This window comes from Poecilia reticulata, chromosome 2 (assembly GCF_904066995.2).
Source record: "Poecilia reticulata chromosome 2, P_reticulata-male-v2, whole genome shotgun sequence".
Taxonomy (NCBI): Eukaryota; Metazoa; Chordata; class Actinopteri; order Cyprinodontiformes; family Poeciliidae; genus Poecilia; species Poecilia reticulata.
In genome coordinates, this window is record NC_088831.1 from 24,683,442 (window position 1) to 24,703,504 (window position 20,063).

The 20,063-nt window shown below is 39.6% G+C and overlaps 1 protein-coding gene across 3 annotated transcripts in view; it reads right to left on the reverse strand.

Annotated features, from left to right (window-relative positions):
- The window catches only part of tbc1d4 (TBC1 domain family, member 4), a 37,552-nt gene extending 18,837 nt beyond the window's left edge, over positions 1-18,715 (reverse strand). For all 3 annotated transcript variants that reach the window (XM_081601270.1, XM_008433612.3, XM_008433579.3), the window contains exons 1-11: positions 17,637-18,715; positions 9,321-9,449; positions 8,982-9,213; positions 7,564-7,808; positions 5,527-5,616; positions 5,002-5,106; positions 4,786-4,918; positions 4,566-4,657; positions 4,302-4,412; positions 1,618-1,740; positions 996-1,055 (exon numbers count right to left, since the gene is read on the reverse strand). In XM_081601270.1, coding sequence (XP_081457396.1) covers positions 996-1,055; positions 1,618-1,740; positions 4,302-4,412; positions 4,566-4,657; positions 4,786-4,918; positions 5,002-5,106; positions 5,527-5,616; positions 7,564-7,808; positions 8,982-9,213; positions 9,321-9,449; positions 17,637-18,026 — 1,710 coding nt within the window. In that variant the 5' untranslated portion in view covers positions 18,027-18,715. The remainder of the gene's footprint in view (positions 1-995; positions 1,056-1,617; positions 1,741-4,301; positions 4,413-4,565; positions 4,658-4,785; positions 4,919-5,001; positions 5,107-5,526; positions 5,617-7,563; positions 7,809-8,981; positions 9,214-9,320; positions 9,450-17,636) is intronic.
- Between the last annotated feature and the right edge of the window lie 1,348 nt (positions 18,716-20,063).

Here is a 20,063-nt window from a genome sequence, read left to right on the forward strand (position 1 = left end):
CAGATTTCTGAGAAACGTTCTCCCGCTGATGAACAAAATCCATCGGGGGGGGGGAAACCTGAAGACAGCAGCGGCTATTTTGATTCAAATTAACCCGTTCTCGAATGGATCCCCTAAAAGTCACTCTGAGGGCTGCAAATGGACACTCTTGTTTGTAGACCCTTCAGGTTTTTCCCAGAAATGAAAGAAACGTAAAAAAAAAAAAAGAGAGAGATCTGGAGTAGTGTGGCCAAAGGCCTACACCTATAAATAAAATCAGATTTGAACTACTTCAACACTTTAACATTATGTGCAATTAAAATGCATTTAAAATTTATGTCATGAATTCAAGAAAAAACTGACTCACTCACCTATATTCTCTCCTTATATGTATCTGATCATTTAAGTAGCTTTAAATGATCATATAAATGATCAGAGCTTATATTTGTTCATCTATATATTATATCCATATTTTCTAATTTTAAGATGAACTTAATTAGGTCAGCAGTAATGATCCTGTATCTGTGGCTTGATCGAATCATGCTGAATGATTTTTTTTACAACCTCGACGCGAGTCGTAAAAGCTGCAGCGGGCGAGTGCTAAACGGTCAAAATCCTCTTAACTTCGCGCTGACGGGCAAAAGGGACTTCGTTTCATACTCGCTGCACATTCCGCACAACGGCAACAAAATGCAACCGCTTGTTCCCAGCAGCTCGCTGACACCTCCGTGAACACAGTCCCGGTCGGCTGTACAGCTCGGCCTCTCGGCCAGCTGCCCATTAAATCTTAAAAACATCTGGAAACAATGCGGAGCAAAATCACGTCTTTGAGTCTGAGGAGCCAAGGAGAGAAAGCAAATCCAACACTCTGCTCTGATGCTCATGGCAAAGCTGGAGTGTAAAAGGGTTTAATAAGCCGGTGGGTTAAAAAAAAAATTAAAAAAGAAGTGGGAATTCCCAGAATCCCCTGATAGATGCTCTGGGAATTCTCATGTTTCTCTCTCAAGGACACTTACTCTTTCGAAACTGCTAATGCTTCCCATGCTTCCCAAGCGGCCCCGCATTCTGCTGGCACCCTGGTGACAGATATCAAGAGACAACGTGAGACACGGTGCGAAAAGATACAAGTGTTTGATAAAATAAACAATTAGGGTTTATGTGACATAACTGTTTTCTTTTTAACTCTTTAGGATAAAACTGCTTAAAAAAAATAAATAAATCGAAGAAATGCGCAGTCGTAAGGAAAATCTGAAATGGGAAGATGGAAAGAGGGCGGATGCTTTCAGAGGTGATAGCATTCAGTGCGGTGGTTGAGCTAAGGTCTAAGAGATAATAACAGATGGCAGCAGAGACTCTCTGAATGCCTGGATCCCTTCACTAAGGAATTATTGTGTTGTCTCACTGGCAGATATGGGTCAATCCAAATCCCTTTGGATGAGCGCGACACAGAAACAGCAACCACCACAAAGACTGAGCTGGGTGGGGACCAAAAAAAAGAAAAAAAAAAAAGGTGGCTACCTCCAATCAGGTGGAGAGAAAATGAAGAAGCAGAGCAAAAACTTGGAGAGAAAATATCTAACTAGGGGAAGGACTGTACTAAAATAATAATAAAAAAGAAAAATCTCTACTTATTCCTACCCTTGCAAAGATGTTTTCCAGAGAGCTGGTGAGGGAGGTGCGGGCTTTATTCTTGAGAATATCGAGTTTGAATCGACTGCCGGTGGCTGAGCCGTCTCCTGCAGCCGTGCTGTTTGTTGCATTCTGCAGAACATCAAGAAAATCATCATTAAATGACGTGGGAACGGTGGCCATTTTAGGTTAGAAAGCATCAGACGCGTAAAACTAGGAAGAAAATGTTAGTTTCTAGTGTTTTACACCAGCATTTCTAAAGATTAAGAACTTTACAGACTGAATTCAATTGAATTTTAGATTTAGAAACTGTTTGTTTTAACAGAAACTTTCCCCAAACATAAGGGTATGTCTGCAAATTTCAAAACTTACTGCTATTTTTATTTTAGCCACTCATATTCTCACCTGACCATGAGCACTTAATGATAGTGGGGGGTTAGGATACTTGTCAACAGCAACATTAAAAGGTGTATGACTCGATGGTTGGTAATAGGTTTCTGGGTTTCAAAACCACACTAATGTTTCTCTTAATAACACCTGACAGACAGACAGAGCAAGGCGTTCTCCAAGCCTGTGGAGTAAAAGAAGCAGTTTTCTCCTCCCTCATCTGTTCCTGGAAGATGTCAGTCACCTGTGTGGAACAGCTATGAGTGGATTTACCCTGAACTTTTCCCTTTCGTTTAAAAAAAAACACCTAAAAATCAGCTGTGAAAAACACAGATAGTCACGAGTTAGATTTCCTGGAAATCTGCCCATCTCTCTCTTTTTGAGTTTCCACTGCAGGGCCCTTTTTCTAAGAACCAGGAGTAGTTTTGCGTAGTTCGTATTATTCCTATCTGTTTCCACTGCAGACAGGAATAACATCTGCAGATAAAACTAATTTTACCAGATAAAACTAAAATAATACCAGGAAATAAACTTAGAAAAAGACGCCATGTAGGGAGGTAGTGTTTTGTTTTGTTTTTCTTCCATTTAGCAGGAAGATTTGTCTAGATGAAAGACAGTGCTAAACGTTTAAAATCGGTAGATTATTTGCAGCATTCTAGTTTAGTCGTAACTCGTCAAAAGCTCATATTTTCTATTAACTTTAAAAGTAATGTTAAAATTATCTGCATCTTTTTTTCAGAAATCAGCTGAGGAAAAGGGAACAAATTCTTTATTTTAAATGTGCAGTTCTGTGGTATAAAGAAAAACAGTCCTAACGGATCACTGAAGGAACCTTTGAGAAGCAATGTGTTAATGGTTAATGATTCTTTGGGACACATTTCTCAGGTTTACTTGTTAAGCTTCTGTGAATACTCAAAGTTTCCTCTGACTCTGAAATGCTTTTAGTACACTTTTAAAGTGTAAGCCCTGTGAAATCACTCCGTCTCTCAAAACTGGTGAAACACAAAAGCCTGAATCTAAAAAAAAAACACATTAAAAATAGATCACAGTTAGACCTTTCCGTGGATTTTATAGTGATTCCCTAAAAGAATTATGTGTCGTTGCTGCATTAGGATAATTAGTGGGAGATTTCATTAAAAATCCCAGTCTATATTTTCAAATCCTTGATCTCAGAGCGAAACAACGCGTTTAAAGGTTTTTGTGTACCAGTCATTATGCATCTGTGGATTTCATATTTTTGAACCCAAGAACAAGTAAAGCACAATAATGATACGTCTGCCATGGGACATTTCACATCTCCTTTCACAACTCGTGATTTTTACTGAAAAGTAAATATCATTATGTGACTCCAGGAAGTAGTATTCGCCAGCAAGTTAGTTTTATTATGGGTCATAATTTATCACACAAAATCATAAAAATAAAATGCAATAAAAAATTCATGATTAAATTTTTCTGATTATCTCAATAATTTATCAAATTACAAAAAACAAACAATACTTTATAAAGCTTTACGTGTCTGACACACAAACCTTTGTTGTTGTTGATGCTTCATAAGGTATCAAGAAGAGAGCTTGAATTGGTGTGTGTGCATCTAGTTTTGATATTTCTGGTTTTAATCCAGCATGCAGTTCAGCAAAAAATTTTAGGGCGATTTAAGATATTTTTTTGTAAAAAATAAATTCAAAATACTTAAAAATACCACAAAGGGGATTACTCTGATACACACTGATGCAAAAAGCACTTAAGGATGAAATGGGTTGTTAGCCACCGGGAACTTTTGGCAACTTGGGGAAAAACAAAAAACAAACAAACAAAAAAAAAAAAACAGATAAGAATATTTAGTTGGGATTGTGGCTTTAGCTCTCGTAACGGACTATGCTGGAGAAATATGACATTTCTAAATGTTGTTAAAGTAGCAATTATATAATAAAAACATGCAATGCTATATAATAAACCACAACTTGTTAGATTGAAACTGACTGAAATGTTTGGTTTAGGGATAAAAGTTCTTTGATTAAATAAATGTCATTTCTTTTCTGTGTCTTAATTTAGAAAAAAAGAGAAACATATATGATATCAATGCTAAATAATAAATTTCTTCTCAAATATCACAGCTTACTGGACTCATTGAAAACCATTCAAGCACTCAGTCCACCTAAGTGAAGACCGGCCCTTCTTCGAATCATCAGTAACCTTGAACACAAAATGTTAGAAATTGCTAACAAGCATAAATGAGGGTAAAGTTCGCTGGTTTAAATAAAACTCCCATAACAGTTTTCAGATCCTCTTCAGGGTGAAGAGTATACCTGAGGGGTTTCTCCGATGTGAAGATGAGATTTCTGCTTGCTTTCACAGAGCTGCCTTAGATACATAATCGCCAACTCATTCTCCTCTTGGTCAGACCCAGGCTTCAGTCTCTGGAGAAACACACACACACACCTTAAAAGACGACAACAAGGAGACGGTGTGCTTTGAAGCTAGCAAAAGGAAGCTGTGAAAACCTGAACAGCTCTCAACCCAAAACCATTAATGTGTCACTTATGGCAACAGGAGAGAGAGAGTGCGCTTACTTGAACTCGCTCGAAAATCTCTGCCTGCTCATTATCGGTCAACAGGGAGAGATATTTTTGGATTGCTAGTTTCGCTCGGGGTGGATAAAGACCTGCGGAGAGAAAAAGGCGCTCTGAGAAACAGACTCATTGTCGTACTGATCATCAGTACGAGTCGGGGGCGCAGCGGGGTGATGGGGTGCGTGCTGCTCGGATCACGGGGGGTGGGGAGGGTGCTTACCCTCAATCCTCTCGCAGAGCTTGTGCAGGTCATGCATGGGGCACGCTTCGCAAAGCTGCACCGGGGTCTTGTTGCTTTGCAGGGCTGCGGCGGTGGAGAAGGCCTGCTTCAGGGTCAGCATCACCTCGTCAACCTGATACATAAACAGAAACACAAGCTCTTCACCTCTTGTTCTCCGGTGTAATTTTCACTGACATCACCCCCAGTGCAACTCACCAACGACTCGTTGGCGCACTGGAAGACGTAGCACACGTATTGACTGGGACCAGACTCCAACTGGTCCCGGCAGATGAATCCAAAATGATCGGTCTGCTTGACGCCCTGTTGAAGACAGAGGCGAGTAAGAAAAGTCATTTTAGAAAACAAAAAAAACTTTGAAATGTATGTACTGAATAAGCTAATGATCACTCAACTGCAGTACAGAGTGAAGCATAATGGTCCCATTTTATCAGTAAGTTACCAAAACCACAAGGCAGTCCATTAGCTCGGAATAGCAGTCTCTTTCGACGCATTCAAACAGCATTACATATGAAAAAAGGGGCCACATTTCCACAGTATTTCACAGATAAAAAGTTAATTCACTGTCAGTTTAAATGACAAACAAAAAAATCCATGTTGATCTGTGGCCTGGATCATCGTACTGCATTAAGTTACTCTGTTCATAACCTGGAGCAGCAGCAAGAAGAAAAAAAAAATTAGGCTTTCCAGTGTAAATAATGAAAGACAAAAAAATGAACCAACCTGACAGCAAGATGAGATATCTTTGAAGTTCTTTTCCAGCACCACTGTTTTACTGTCTGGACTAATAAGGTTCACTTCAAAACGCCCAACCTGTGCAAAACATGTAAATACAGATTCGTTTAAAGCACTTAAAGATATTCACGCCCCAGAACGCTATTGATTCAAGTCCTAACTTCACTGTGTTTTATTGTGGTTTTGATTGCCCAACAGAAAAGCGTGGCGTGGAAGTTAACTGGACGGAAAACATTGCAACAACTGTTTTTGCCTTATGGCCCAGCGAGCTCATGCTTTCTCTCCAAGTCTCTTGGGGTTATATCTGCCAGCTTTGCACATCCAGAATCATTTGTCTTTGTAAAAGAGCTCAAACTCAATCAGGCTGAATGAAAAGTTTCCCTATTAATCCTATCACATGAATATACTTTGAGGTGAATCACTCCATCGCAGCCCTGGCTGCATGTTTACAGTTGTGATCTCACTAGAGGGTGAACCTCTCCCCCAGTCTTTCTAATCTATTGCAGCCTCCAACAAGTTTTCGTCCGGGGTTGTTCTGTATTTAGTAACCTGCTAAAGAATCCACACATCATAATGCTGTCATCCCCATATTTCAAGAAGGGGCTGGCACCTCCAGAGTGACACGCAACGTTATTTTTGCCACCACACACACACGTCGTTCTGCATGCAATCCGAAGTACAATTGTGCTTTAATCTGCCAATAGCCAGTCCCTCCAGAATGTTGCGATATTTTTCGTGATTGCTGCAACCTAACATTACTGACTTTTACAAAATGTTGCAGTCAAAGTCGCAGATTTTTTAAAAGCTTTTCTCATAACATTGTCTTACACACAAAAAACGTTGAAATTGCTGCTCATGGCCTTCCAAATAAGAAATTATATTAACATGGTTAAAGTGCAAATAATATTTTCAAGTACTTTTTTATTTTTAGAAATAGCACCGCTGTAACAAATAAAATAATGTCCTGGAAGTTGTCAAAAGGCAAAAGAAGAATTGCACATTGGCCATTAAAGTTAACATAAACTCTATACACTCTATAAAGCAAAACGAACAAAACATCTCAAGATGCTTTAGAAAAAAAAAAGTGCATCAAAGATGCAGGTTCGACTGTCAACATGAAAAACAGACAAATTAGAAATGGGCTAAGCAAAAAACATTAAGGTCATTGGTCAGATTTTTATCCAAAGAAAATTGCGACAGTGAAAATTGCAACTGTAATTATTAACTAGGTGATTTCTGAACACAATTGGTTGCACAGATTTTATTTAAGCATATCAGAGATAAAGAATGACACTGCACACCACTGTTTTGTGACTTGTATTTCTAAAAATGTTAAAACCCATGTAGCATTTTTCCTTCCACTTCACTGCTATGCAAACCTTTGTGCCAGTCTGTCAAATAAAAGCTCATGTAAAACAACTTTCCAGGGGTATGGATTAATTTTTCTGTTGGCTGATTATGGTTTTAAGGACATGTAAAACGATCTCCAAATCAAAATATCACATAATGCTAAATTGCTTGTTGATGGGCAGAAACACGCTCGCGCCAACTCCGAATCAAGGCCAACGACGCAGCCGGCCAACGGTTTTTCCAATAATTGACCGCTGTGTGGAGTATCATATTGAGCGTCGTGCTCTAGTTTTTAAAATTAGCCTCATGAGGAAACGGGCACGGCGTTTGAGGAACGGCAGCTGGCTTGCACTCCAGTCCCACATGTTTTCAATAAAGAGGCTTTGAGTTTACACAGGAGCAGAAATGTTGCTGAGAACAGTGGCAAGTCTGTACGCTACACCTGCCTGGCGCGTGAGCGTGGAAATGATTTGGCGGTAGAGTTAGGCCGAGCAGCCTGAATGCAGAGAGACTCGATGACGAGACGCAGCCGACATATTCCAAGACACTCATCCGCAAAGAACGGACACTGCAAGCAACATACTTTATTTTTTTTGTTTGTTTTGCAAAGATGCATTGCTTTTTTACACATCATTCAAATCAAAGCAACTTCTCTTCGATTTTTGTATCCTTTACCTGAAACAGCATAGTGCGGTTCTTGTCGGAATCGGACGGCTGGACGTTGTTGGGCGCGCTGGCGTGTCTGCGACGCGTGGGACCCATGATGACTCCCTCCCCCGGCTTCCTCTGCAGGCTTCCAGCCAGGCTGCTGCAGCGTGTGCGAAACTCCTGAGGTTCCTCAAACCCAGAGTCCTCCAGGATGCACTCGGGGAAGGATCCTCGCAGACTGCTCTGACTGCCACTGCTGGGCAGGCATTTACCTGGACCAGATAAAGAAAACCTTCAACTTGACGTATAGCTTAGATTAAGAAGAGGTTTTTCTTTAGCCTTTAGATATTACTCTTGGGTATTTTTTTTCTGGTTGTTGCAAAGAACGGCTTGATGTGCAACCAATCAGACAGGTTTCACTGTGTTTGAACACGTTTCTTTTCCGTTAGAGTATTTGTTTTAGCATGGGAACGCCTGGCCTTGATTTGACGATAAGTGCTCAGCAATTTTTTTTTTTTAAGTGAACGCGACTCAGACTGTGTAAGTACTGCATTTTCATCTTGAGTACTTTATTAGATTCTCTTCATCAGTCCCATCTTCTGTTTCTTTAAAAGTGAAAATGAGTGGAGTGTTTTCGAACCAGCTCCCGTCTATAGAATCGTGTAACTATCTGGTTAATTTACCAATTACCATTGTGGCACAAAATGAGAGTGAGATCATCTAAACATACTGGCGGCCAACACTGTGGATCCTGAAAACATGAGATTACTCCACATCCTACACAATAAGGTAATTCTTACCAATTATTTTTACATGTTCAGAATAAAACAAACTGACTAAACTGATGGTCTTAAAATATCTTCCTGTGTTTATTTTTGTCCTAATTCGCTGCAGTTCTCCTCCCAAGCAGCAAAAGCCACAACTGAAAAAGATAATGCCACTCCACATCAAAACAGTCCCCACAGGAGTTCATTCTCAAATGTGAGCTTCATCTGCACGGACTGAATTTTACTGACGCAAACATTTATTTGTTTACGAAACTAGATTTCAGCTCAAAACTAAATACTGAAAAGCACCGGCATCACGTCGGCCTGCGGCTGTTAATTATGATGACTCACATGACCAGATATCAGTGGTAAACTACATGGAAAATGTTCAGTGTGATTAATCAGAGAAATTGTTTGAGATAAAAGTATTTCCTAGCAGAAATATAAAATAAATGTGTTCACATGAGCGCTAGACCTTTTGGCGTCTTTGATTGAAAACACAGCAACTCTAATCTGAGTCTGACTGACTTCATGCTGCAGTGAAGTTACTGCCATCTCACAACTACCCTACAGAATCCCACTTCAAACCAATTTGGAGTTCTCTCTTAAACATGTGATTTGCAGGGCAGAGGTTGTCAGCACTGAACTTTTAATTGTTTTTTTCTTTTTTCCCTTCACCTGTGATCAGGTCTTCTAGTCCAGGAGCTTCTGGTTCCTCCGTGGTTCTGCTGAGGGCAGTGGAAAGCGGGTCTCCGTCTCCAGCGATGAGTAGATCCACGGGGATGGTTTCTGTGGACCCTCGCTGACCGTTGAGAAGTCGCAGGCGCTTACGTTCAGTCTCGTGTTGGCGAAATTTTTCCACGCAGTCATCAATGAGGGTCGACGAAGCTTTCTTGTGACCCACAGTAACCTGGATTTTTAAATCGGAAAAATAGACAACTTTCACCCGAAGTACATGAAACATGAAAAAATGTACGTCTGTTTTTTGTTTTGTTTTTTGTTTTTTCAGGGAACTACCTTGCCACAGTAAAGCACTTCAAACTTCTGGGAGTTGTAGAACGCCTCATCGGCTTCCTGTTTGGGTTTGGCATCTTCCTTCAGAGCCGATTTGGAAACTTGACGAATGCTGCTGATTACCTCTGGGACCTGTGAGTAAATACAGTGGAATGAGAGCAGATAATGACTGAGGAGACCTTCAAAAATAAAATTAAAGTTCATAAAACCACAAGAAAATAGGAATAAAAATTGTGGTTGAAACATAAAAAATTTGAGAGACACAAATGTCTTTCCAACGCACTGCAAAAAGGTTTGAAAGTGAAATTAAATAAAGCCTAAAAAAATTGCTTTCGTTGGATGATCACTTGTATGAAAAATAGGGAAATTATATTCATATATTTTCTCTACTGAATAAAACACAAACCAAAGTCAATGTGAATCACTAAAACTATGTTTTGAAGACATTTCCTGACTTCATACATTATTCTGCATAACTAACATGACCCAACTTCATGTAACACAATAAAAAAAAAAAGACAAAAAAAAACGCCACGGCCTTGGTGGAAAGCAAGGCTCAAACAAACAGACTGAACTCCAGAAGAAATAGACAAGGAGTCATGGAAAAATCAATACGTTACTGGACTGAAGACAAAACAGAGGGCTGGAAGAAACCAGAGATCTGAAGGTGAGCCTGTTTGTGCAGCAGTGTGTTGGAGGAAGAGTTCGTGCTATCAATACACTCGGTGCAGCCTGGTAACATTCATACAGGAGAAAAAAAAACCCAATAGGAATAAATTTTGTGAGAGAAATTCATAAGGAATGTCTAGAAACGTAAGAGACATTTGTTTTACTTCATATCTGTACAAGATAAAGAGAAAACTGACCAAATACAAAACTAATATACAATGTTGAGAGCTAAGACAGTGGATTCGTCCACTCTGTAAATGTATTACAACGCATTAGAGGTGAGACTAGTGGAAGAAGACGCATCACAGTGAAATGGAAGGAAAACAGGAAGAGGATGGTTGGGATTGAAACAAAAACATCCTGCAAAACATTTGACCGACTTCCTATTAGGACATCAAGAAATCCTGACAAGATTTCTTGCAATTTTCCTGCAAGGAAGGGAAAGGGAGTTTGTGCCTTACATCCGGCTGCAACGGTTAAAAAAAAAAAAAATTCTAAAGCTGATCCGTGCCAAGCTGGTGACAAGATATTGAAACTAGGAAGAAAATTAAGGATGGACGGACATGCTTGCTAAGTGATCTTCTCAAAAGAAGTCTGTAATTATCTTTCTAGCAGATTGCAAAGCCGCTTTGTAATAATTCCTTGACATCTTGTGAGGCTGAGGAAGCCAATTTCCTGACACAGGTCATCAACGGTGGAAAAAAAAAAGCAGACACGAGATGAAGATGGCAACCTTTGGTCTGGCAGACCAGACAGCAGACACCTCTGGATCCGATCGATTCAAAGTCCTCGCTTCAATCAAAGCAGCGCCGTTTCTGCAAACCCCGAGGGGAACATGACTGGACCATTTTAAGATTTTAAGAAAGTTATTCACTATGCATGAGTAAGATGACGCCATATCACCATTTGGGCTTATCAATTATTTATAACCTACCCAAAATAGTCTGTAAAGCAGCTTGTTCCAGGTAGGAGACCGACCAAGACAGAATTGGCTCCCCCCACCCCCACATTTAAAATCGGTTGAAACGTAAACCCTATAATAACTCATTGTCATGCTGATTTAACTTTCACCCATTTCTGCCTGGATCTGTGGAACCATAACAGCAATGTTGGGTGTGAGCAAGGACTGTCAACATAAATGCCAGCAGTGAATCTCAGCTTTTATAGTCCAGGAGAAAAGCAAACATTACGTGAGCTGATGGATTGCGGGGTGAAATACTATGACCTCCCCACAGACAGTCGTAATAATATGAGATCATTTACACACTGATCTATGGTTTCTGCAGGCAAGCCAAGTTGGATTTCTTATAAAAATATAGGTTACCACTGGGCTGATACACAATATGCATGAAAAAAAAAAATAGACACTCGGACTTTGTGTCTCCTAAACGTTTCAAACAAGAAGTCCTTGTTAAAACTGGGAATAAAAGAAGTAAAAAAAAACGTATCTATTTTCAACTGTATTTAAGATCCAGGATAATTAAGAAACTTGTATTTAAGTTTTGTGTATATTAAAAGGGAGGCAAGGCTGCAACCTTCATGCCACAAAGAAAGACTAAACTGTTCCCTATTCTGCAGATGTACTTCTCTATCTCAAGAACAAACATTCAATCAGCAGTTCAAAACGAGCAATAAAAGCTAACTAAACTTAAAAAAAGGAAAAAAAACATGGTTCTTTGCATATTTTACAACCGAGCTGCAAACATAAAACACTACATCATGCCATGCTTTATTCAATAAACACCAAGTCTAATTGCAGAACCAATGTATTCAATAGCTTGAAGGAGATCCTTTATTAACCATGACCTGAAATAATCAAATTTTCCAAGACTTTGTTTGGTCCCCATATTTCTCACTGTTGTTTCAGCTGGCGAAGGAGTACCAACATTTTCTTCAAAGGATGTTTTTTATTTTTTTACAGTATTTTGTCAGACAGCGCTCATCTTTACTGCTGAAAATATGCTGCGTTTTGAGTCCACGGACCCTGTCATGTTTGCAAAGTTAAAAGTCAAGGTTGGTTAACTCATTTCATTAACCCCAGCAAGCTTTCAACACTAACACAGTTAGACATCAGTGGACATCTTTATACAAAGGTCAATTCACCTCTCACTTTCAGCCACAGTTTCACATTATTACAAGCAGAATTACTTGTAATTATTAATTATATTAATTACTTTTTAACTCCTCTTTCCTGAATCCACAAGACTGAAGACTCTGTTTGAAATGTCAAAGGTTACCAAAGAAGATAAACTGGGCAGCCGAATTTAACAACATTCATGTCCCAACATAAAACAGAAAGGCCCTTACGTCACCTTAGCAGGAGGTGGAAGATTACAACATAATCCACAAAGATGGGTGTAAAACAAAACAGTTTTTTTTTTGTTGTCATCAACTAATGTAGTTGTATAAATATTAGGAGTTAAATATTGCGACAGACAGCTATCGCCTTCATTTTCTAACCCTATGGAAACATTTATAGGAACAAAATGCACAACTAAATTCAGTTAAGAAAATTAGGCAAACTACTTGTTCTGATTGATAGTGATTTAAAAATGAATAAAAGACTACTGTATTGGACTAATTTAAGTGACTAATGTCCAAATGAATCATTGTGCGTGCGTCAGTTATTGTCTCAATAAAAAAAGAATAGTAATTGTGAGAGTTGGCCCATTTTAGCTACTTTGGTCCATTAATAAAAGTTTATCTGTTGGGAAAATCTGGATTTTTAACATGTCACAAAAACTGCAACAATGCCAAGCACTTTTGATTCCGTTTCAGCATTCAGTTTTGCTCTGTTACAGTTAATCTGATTTACCTAAAATAAAGTTCAGTGATGACCCCACGACGACCTGCGTGAAGCGCTTCAGTCGGGCGTCAGACTTCATCACAGTACTGAAGCAGAATTTGTGAAATCTACTAACAATATTTTCACGGCTTCTGATAATGGACTTGAGCTCTTTATGCCGATGATATTCAGATATTTTTATCCATAAATCCTAATGAATCCAATCAGTCAGGTAGACTACAGGTAACTCTTGGAGAAATAAAAATCTGGATGAATTGTCATTCTTAAATATCAGCGGATAAAAAGCAGAAAACAGTGAGAGTACAACAAAATTAATAGGGAGACATATTTCTCCATTTGTCGGTTCTCTGCTAAACTATAATTATGTTTAGCCGTGTTTGTGATTGAAGTCCGAATTTTGACATTACAAAAACCTGCCACTTTAAGAGGGTTTTGCACACTTTTGAGAGACACTGTATAAATTATTCTGATCTGACTTCACAACAGAATCGTTGCCATGCCCGTTAATGACAAAAACACCTAAAAAGCGACATAAGCCAATGTAGGGCGATGCCCTTTTGAATCTTCACCTCTCAAACAGAGGCAGCATGCCCGGTTATAACAACTTGCTGCTCTCCGCCTCTTAGTTTAAAGCAAACGAAGTGGCAGAGCTCAATCTGTAATCTACAGTGAAATACGACTCGCCAATGCAGTGCACTTATGTGCAGTGTTTCTTATGTGCAACGGCACGTGGTACTGTTCAGATCCACCTCCGTTTTGTCTGGATATCACAGGAGAATACAGATTCCAGTGGTGCCAGTCCACTTCTGATCGCAACTTAAAAAGCAGAGGAGCTTGTGGTTTACGTGATGGGCAGGCTCAAGTTCTCTGTTGTTGGCTTTATAACGGGATCACGCTATTACAGAGTCAAAGCTAGATTTGTAACTGTGGCTTCAAGCTCCACACTAAATCGCAGAGATTCTGAGGAGGTGAAAGGTTAAACTCAGTGGAATGTCCTACTCTGACTATGATGTTAATCTATGTGTAGATGTGAGAAAACTCTTAAAGAAACACCCCAAATGTAATATTTTATGGTTGGACATAAACTCTTAACTTTATACACGAGAGCTAAAGTTGAAATTCAAGTCTAACCTGATTTGACACGTGACCAGCCAAGTATAGAGACAGAACGTGCTTTCACGCCACATCCGAATGTTTAACTTTTTCTTTATGCATGCAAAATCAGATTTGCAGTTTGCCACAGGCCGTGCAGGAGGCCTGGCCTCTCCCTATTTTATTTAACCTTTCCCTTCAATTTAATGCATGCAAGGACTCCCGACTCTGGCTTTACACAATGAGTTCCCATCATGTCCTCAGCTAAGAATAAATTTGGAAGCAGCTACCACTCTGTCAGCTCAAAGTCTGCAGCAATATTTCTTTGAACTTTTCCGAGACAAACAGGAGCTTTCCGAAAGCACAAGAAGCTGGTTCTGAACAAACAGAGGATACGCCTGGCAGATAATCGAATCAGTAACAATACACTCACAGCAGGGCGTTGTGCATGACGGTGGCACATGGGCAGAAAAACCCGACCATCACACGTAGTCCACCTTTCATATGTTGCATGCGGCCAGACCAGTTTTCGTTGCGTAATAGTGACTGAGGCATGTCCACGACGACTCTCCAACTGTAGACTTCAGCTGAGAGGCCGCAAAGTACTTCTACTCTTATTTTAGAGCGCAAAACAGACTCTGTGCTCGGGCCCTCCAAATACCACTGGAAACATGATACAACACAGGCGCACTTGACATGAGCGCAAAACCAGAGCATATCCGTTTGTGAACATTATTTGTGCGTATTTCCCTGGGTCACTGGGGAAACAAGACAAACACGAGCGAGTGTGAAGCTTCAGATTGGGTTGCCGGCTGGGAAGGAATCGTATGTGCGCATCCTGATGTTTAGATGTGCAAAAATAAACTGGCAAATTGCTCATTAAGCTTGTGATTTTTTTTTTCATCCTTTTTACAGCTAATCTACAGCCAGGCAAAAATCCCAACATGCTGCTTGGGTGACTGAACCACACGGTGAGGCCTTTCAGCGCCGATAAGACAGCAAGACGGCACATTGGTTTTTCAAACACCAACTCCCACGTTCCTGGTTTTTGTAATGTTTTCAACATTTCAGTTTATTACTCAAGACTGGCATGCTGATCAGCATGTAAATGTGCTGACTCAATATTGTGCCTGTTCAGATTTCAGGAGAAATGTCTCATCTGCATCGATTGTGACAGCTCCAATTTGGAAAATACAAACCAACAACAAAGAGTTACTTTACAAGAAGTGATGGGATGTTGACATCTGCAACAAATACCACATGCAGAGAGCCTCACTGTGTTTCATTGGGACTAAACACCAAACTGTCACATAGCTGAGTTATAAGGAAAATCATATGTAATGTAAAAATTTGCATTTGTACAATTTGCATTGCAAAGATGCATTTCTATTTATCCCACTAAAAAGTTCTGTTCAGATAATTAGCAATGGGTATAATTTAACTTCAGCATAAATGCAAATAAAAAACGGGTAAGAGACTCAAGGTAACTCTGGAGGAGTTACAGAGATTTACAGCTCAGGTGGGAGAATCTGTTGCCAGGACAAGTTCTAGCTGTCCATTCCACAAACATGACCTTTAAGAAAGAGTGTCAAGAGAAAAGCAATTCCTTAAAAATCAAGTCATAAAAATCCAGCTTGCAGGCAAACATTGCCGGAAGTTGTGTAGAATGCAAGCAAATATATGGAAGAAGCCACTCTGGTCAGATGACACCTAAATTAAACTTTTTGGCTGTACATGCAAACCACCGAAGCAAACATCACAGACCTCCTGTGAACTATGGTGGTGGGGATTTTGTTTCCTTGGAGAAAACAAATCAGAGGTCGCAGAGATTTCTTGATAGAAGTTCACGTAAATATTTTTTTCAAAAATTCTAGATACACAGCAAAAGCTACACTGAAATGGTTGAGAGCGAAGCTTATTTATGTGTCAGATTGACCCAAAAGTGCAGACAAAGTCAAAGTCAAAACGTGGCAAACAAAAAAAAGGGGGTATGAATTCTTAAGTTAGTGCTTATTGTGGCACTTACAGTTAAGCTTAAAAAAACAGCTGACCTACAAGTGAGTTTTGCATCACATGAAGTCATCCCAAAAACGAGAAGTGAGAGCTGTAATGTCTGAAATGCGTGCGTCTAGCAAAACAGTTTTATATTCATCAACATACCCACACTTTTCTCAGACGTATGTATTTTATTGCTCAATTACTATCAATTTTTGATACAATGCTTCCCAGTTACTATCAATTGACATCAATAACCCAGAAGGAGTTGGAAAACTATGCATCTCAAGACTGTGAAGGATTACAGTGAGGATTTGTCAGCAAACGCAGTAGGAAGTTCATTAGGTTGGAATCTGATTTGTGGCAAAAAATAAATAAATAAATAAAAAATATCTATTGCTATCTAAAAGCACCTATGAAGTGTAAAGAAAATGACAAAATACTGTAAGAATTGTTTTGTGTAAAAAGGCAATCCAGGCAAATTCTTTAAAGAATTTTGTGTATGCACATTTATCTTATGTCATTTTATTTTGACCTTAAGGAGATTCCTAAACAGAAAAAGGACAGTGAATGGATTAACTGCCAAATATTATCCCCTCCAACCAGTGACCTAAATACTTAATAGTAAGATAAACAAGTTTGGAGTAAAGGCTAAAATAATACTGTGTTTGTGTGAGATTAAAAGGCAAAGTCTGTCGCCCCATGGTAATCCCCGCTTCCTTGTCTTATGTTTGGAAAATTATGAATTATGATAGATTTTTTTTTTTCCGTTTTAATAAACTCGACTTTTTAAGAGAGTAGAGTGTTTGACTGCAAATTACAGATAATAGCTACAATTGACATATTACTTTTGGAAACAAACTACACTTTATGTACTTTATCTTGTGATATCTAACGTACATCTATTCATCAGTCTACAGCCTCTACTGTCATGTGCTGTTTCCAATAAGTAAAGTACAACATTTGATCATCATTACAGTTATTTATCAGTACTTACCTGTAAATACTAACACTTTTTCCAAACATTGATATGATTATAATTTTCATTTGTACTTTTCAGAATTTCTGGAGACTTTTTTTATCGTTTGATGAAGATTATGTTTCTGAAGGAGACATGGGAAAAAATTAAACTACAGGCAGACCTGGCCCAAAGCATAAGCAAACTAAGCCACTACTTAGCCCCTTCCCTCCACAAACCATTGGGAAGCCTTCTGTAAAAATCTACATTTTAACACAAATCTAAAATGTATTTAAGAATAAGGATTACATTGAATTTGATTTGACATTTTAGCATAGATACAATAAAATATTATAATTAGTTAGAAATGTAAATGTTTAAATGTTTGTTGTTACAATCTGATGCTATGACAAAAAAACTTTTCTTTGTGATTGACCTCAGCTTGATCACAAATATATCTTAGCAAATAATAACCAATTATCTGTGGTTGTTTTTAAGCTCAGTCAATTAAACATCTGGAATATCCCCTCCCAGATGTCACCAGTTGTCTTGAACGCTACGAGCTGTGGCAATTCAGAATGAACTAACTCATTGGTGTACACATAGATTAAATATTTATGTATTACTGGAACACAACATTGACTCATGTCTAAATTAGTTCTACATATTAACAACAAAATCAGGTGTATTTAACCACCAAAGGATGAAAAATGGGGGTTGCATATGGAGTGGCTCGCCCAGGGCGTCATTCGTGCAAGGGTCGCCACTGGCTTGTGTGCCTAAACTTCAGCACGCCTACCTGGTTCGGGTCGCAGGCCTTGAAGACGTGACAGGACATCTCGGACTCCGGGTTGTCCGGCTGGCCCCGCAGCAGATAGGAAAAACAAGTGAGGTCATTGCTGTTGTGGATGAAGCGCGAGATCAGCTGAGCTTTGTGCTCGAAGATGAAGACCGACGAGTTGCTGCTGTTTGTGGGGACGCAGCGGACGAAGGGGGGGTTGAGCAGCAGCTGAACTTCTCTGGGCTGCATGACGGGGCCGCAGTCGCCCCTCTCGCTCCTCCTGCGGATCTCGGCCACCAGCCACGGCAGCATGGGCAGAGTCGTCCGCCTGTCCAGCGAGCACCAGCCGACGTAAGTCAGGGCGACGCGCTTGTCCGTCCTGCTCTCCTTCTCCTCCTGGCTCTCCATGTCGACCCCAGCAGACTCTTCCGTCCAAAACTAGCGAGACAGCGACGGGGAACTAAAAACACTTTCCAAAATATCCCCGATGGACCATTCCCTGCAAGCCCAGTCCACACGACGTCGGGTTTACTTTGTAGCAATTTCCATGTTCACATCCACACTCTATGCTCTTGCAACAACAACAACAACGGGGCTCTGCTACATGCACAACATGTGCTCGATCAGCTGCAATTCTCCATGTTATCCAAATGTCAAAAGTGTATCCGATCCACTCTTTTTTTTTTTCTTTTCTTTTTTTTTTTTTTTACCTCAAGGGATTTAAAGTAATCGCATACGTGCAGTCTGATTCACTGCTCCACTCCACTGTTGAGGTAAACAGCTAAAAGTTTTCTGCACTGTGTGCTGCACTTCGTTGAAGATTGCCTGCTAAAACGTGGCTTTGGATGGTTCCTGTGTAAACACAAGGCGTTTGGTAGAACTTGATTTTCTGACGCGCTGAACGTCCCTCCAGAGCGCACAGACCGCGGCGCGTTTACGCCATACAGATCCTGAAATCCTAAAGCGCGCGGACTTGTGAGGTTGTATCAATCCCGTACATACGATCAATATATTGATGCTGGTAAATCGTCTTCAAGAACAGTCCCTTGATTGTGATCCTTTCTTCCCAAACGCCTTGGAGGCGGAGCGGCTGTGCGCGCTGAAGCACCTCCCAGCCATCCCATGTGCTGGGGAAGCGGGTGGGGGTATGGCAGACCGTTGTAACATCTATTCAAAAGGACACCAAACTAACTTTTTTTAAGGTCAAATTAGGGCCACACTAAGAAAATGTTTAAAAAAGATTAATAATAATAATAAAGTCATCACATTACAAGAGTAATGTACGAGAATAGTCATAACTGCTTTATTTGTTCGTAAAGTTATGACTTTTTTTTATCAAAATATGAGTTTTTGCACTACTTAATTTTTATTCTTGCAATATTGTGGCTTTATTCTCATGATATTGACTTTGATGTTGTGATATTATATTCACTCATACAACTTCATTCTTGTAACACAGAGTTTAGGCTCATAATTTTATTTTTTATTAGTATGGCCCTGACACCCGGTCGTACAACGCCCTCCATATTTGCCAGTACCTCTTCAATTTGTAGTTCCTGATGTGTCGTGGTTGTTCTATTTGAGGTTTTGCTTGGTCCTCCAGGTTTCACTTTGGAAATGAAAAGTCAGCTCTTTGGATGCTCTTGGAGTTCATTCAATTTTGTGTCCGTGCACCACCCAGGTTTGTTATCCAGTTTCGAGACTTGACCAGAACCCCTCAGGGTAAATTACCTTGAGAAATAATGAGATTTGGCTATATATAAAAACAGGCTTTAGTGCCGAAATATGATCAGATGTTGCAAGCCATGTATGGCATACAAATGGAACAGATACAGCGTGACATTCACCGTCCAGCGCTGGACACCTTAGCACACCTTAGGGATGCAACCAAGTGAGGCAAAGATTGTTTTATTATTCTCTGCAATCTGTACTCTCTCTAAAGGCTAGTCTAATCAGTTTCAGTCTGTTAACGTATGCCTGGCGGCAGTCACACATAAACATGATTATGCAAGCTGCAGCATGTAAGCAGATAAAAGAGGAAAAAAGAGATAGAAAAAAAAGCACACAGAATCTATAACAATGCCCAGATATTTGTAAGTTGGATGAATGTCACTCTTGATTTTCCAGCTACTGGATGGTGTCCAGCAACAAAGATTGTGTGTCCTCCAGAGGTCGTTATTAGAGTTGATCTTAAGGATTTTGGTGCTCTCCTAGTGGTCGATGAGTCCAGCCTATTCTGATGTGGCAGCCAATACATTTGTATTTACTTTTTGTATTCTGAAATAAACTGCTTCTTGTTATCACTCCAAATACATGGCAATACTCTGAAAATGCTGCTTGGTTGCTTATGACAGGATGTCCTTACATTTCTATTTAAATACAATATCTAAATTAAGTTTTAGATTTCAAAAATAAAATCATGTAGTATGATTAACATCATAATTC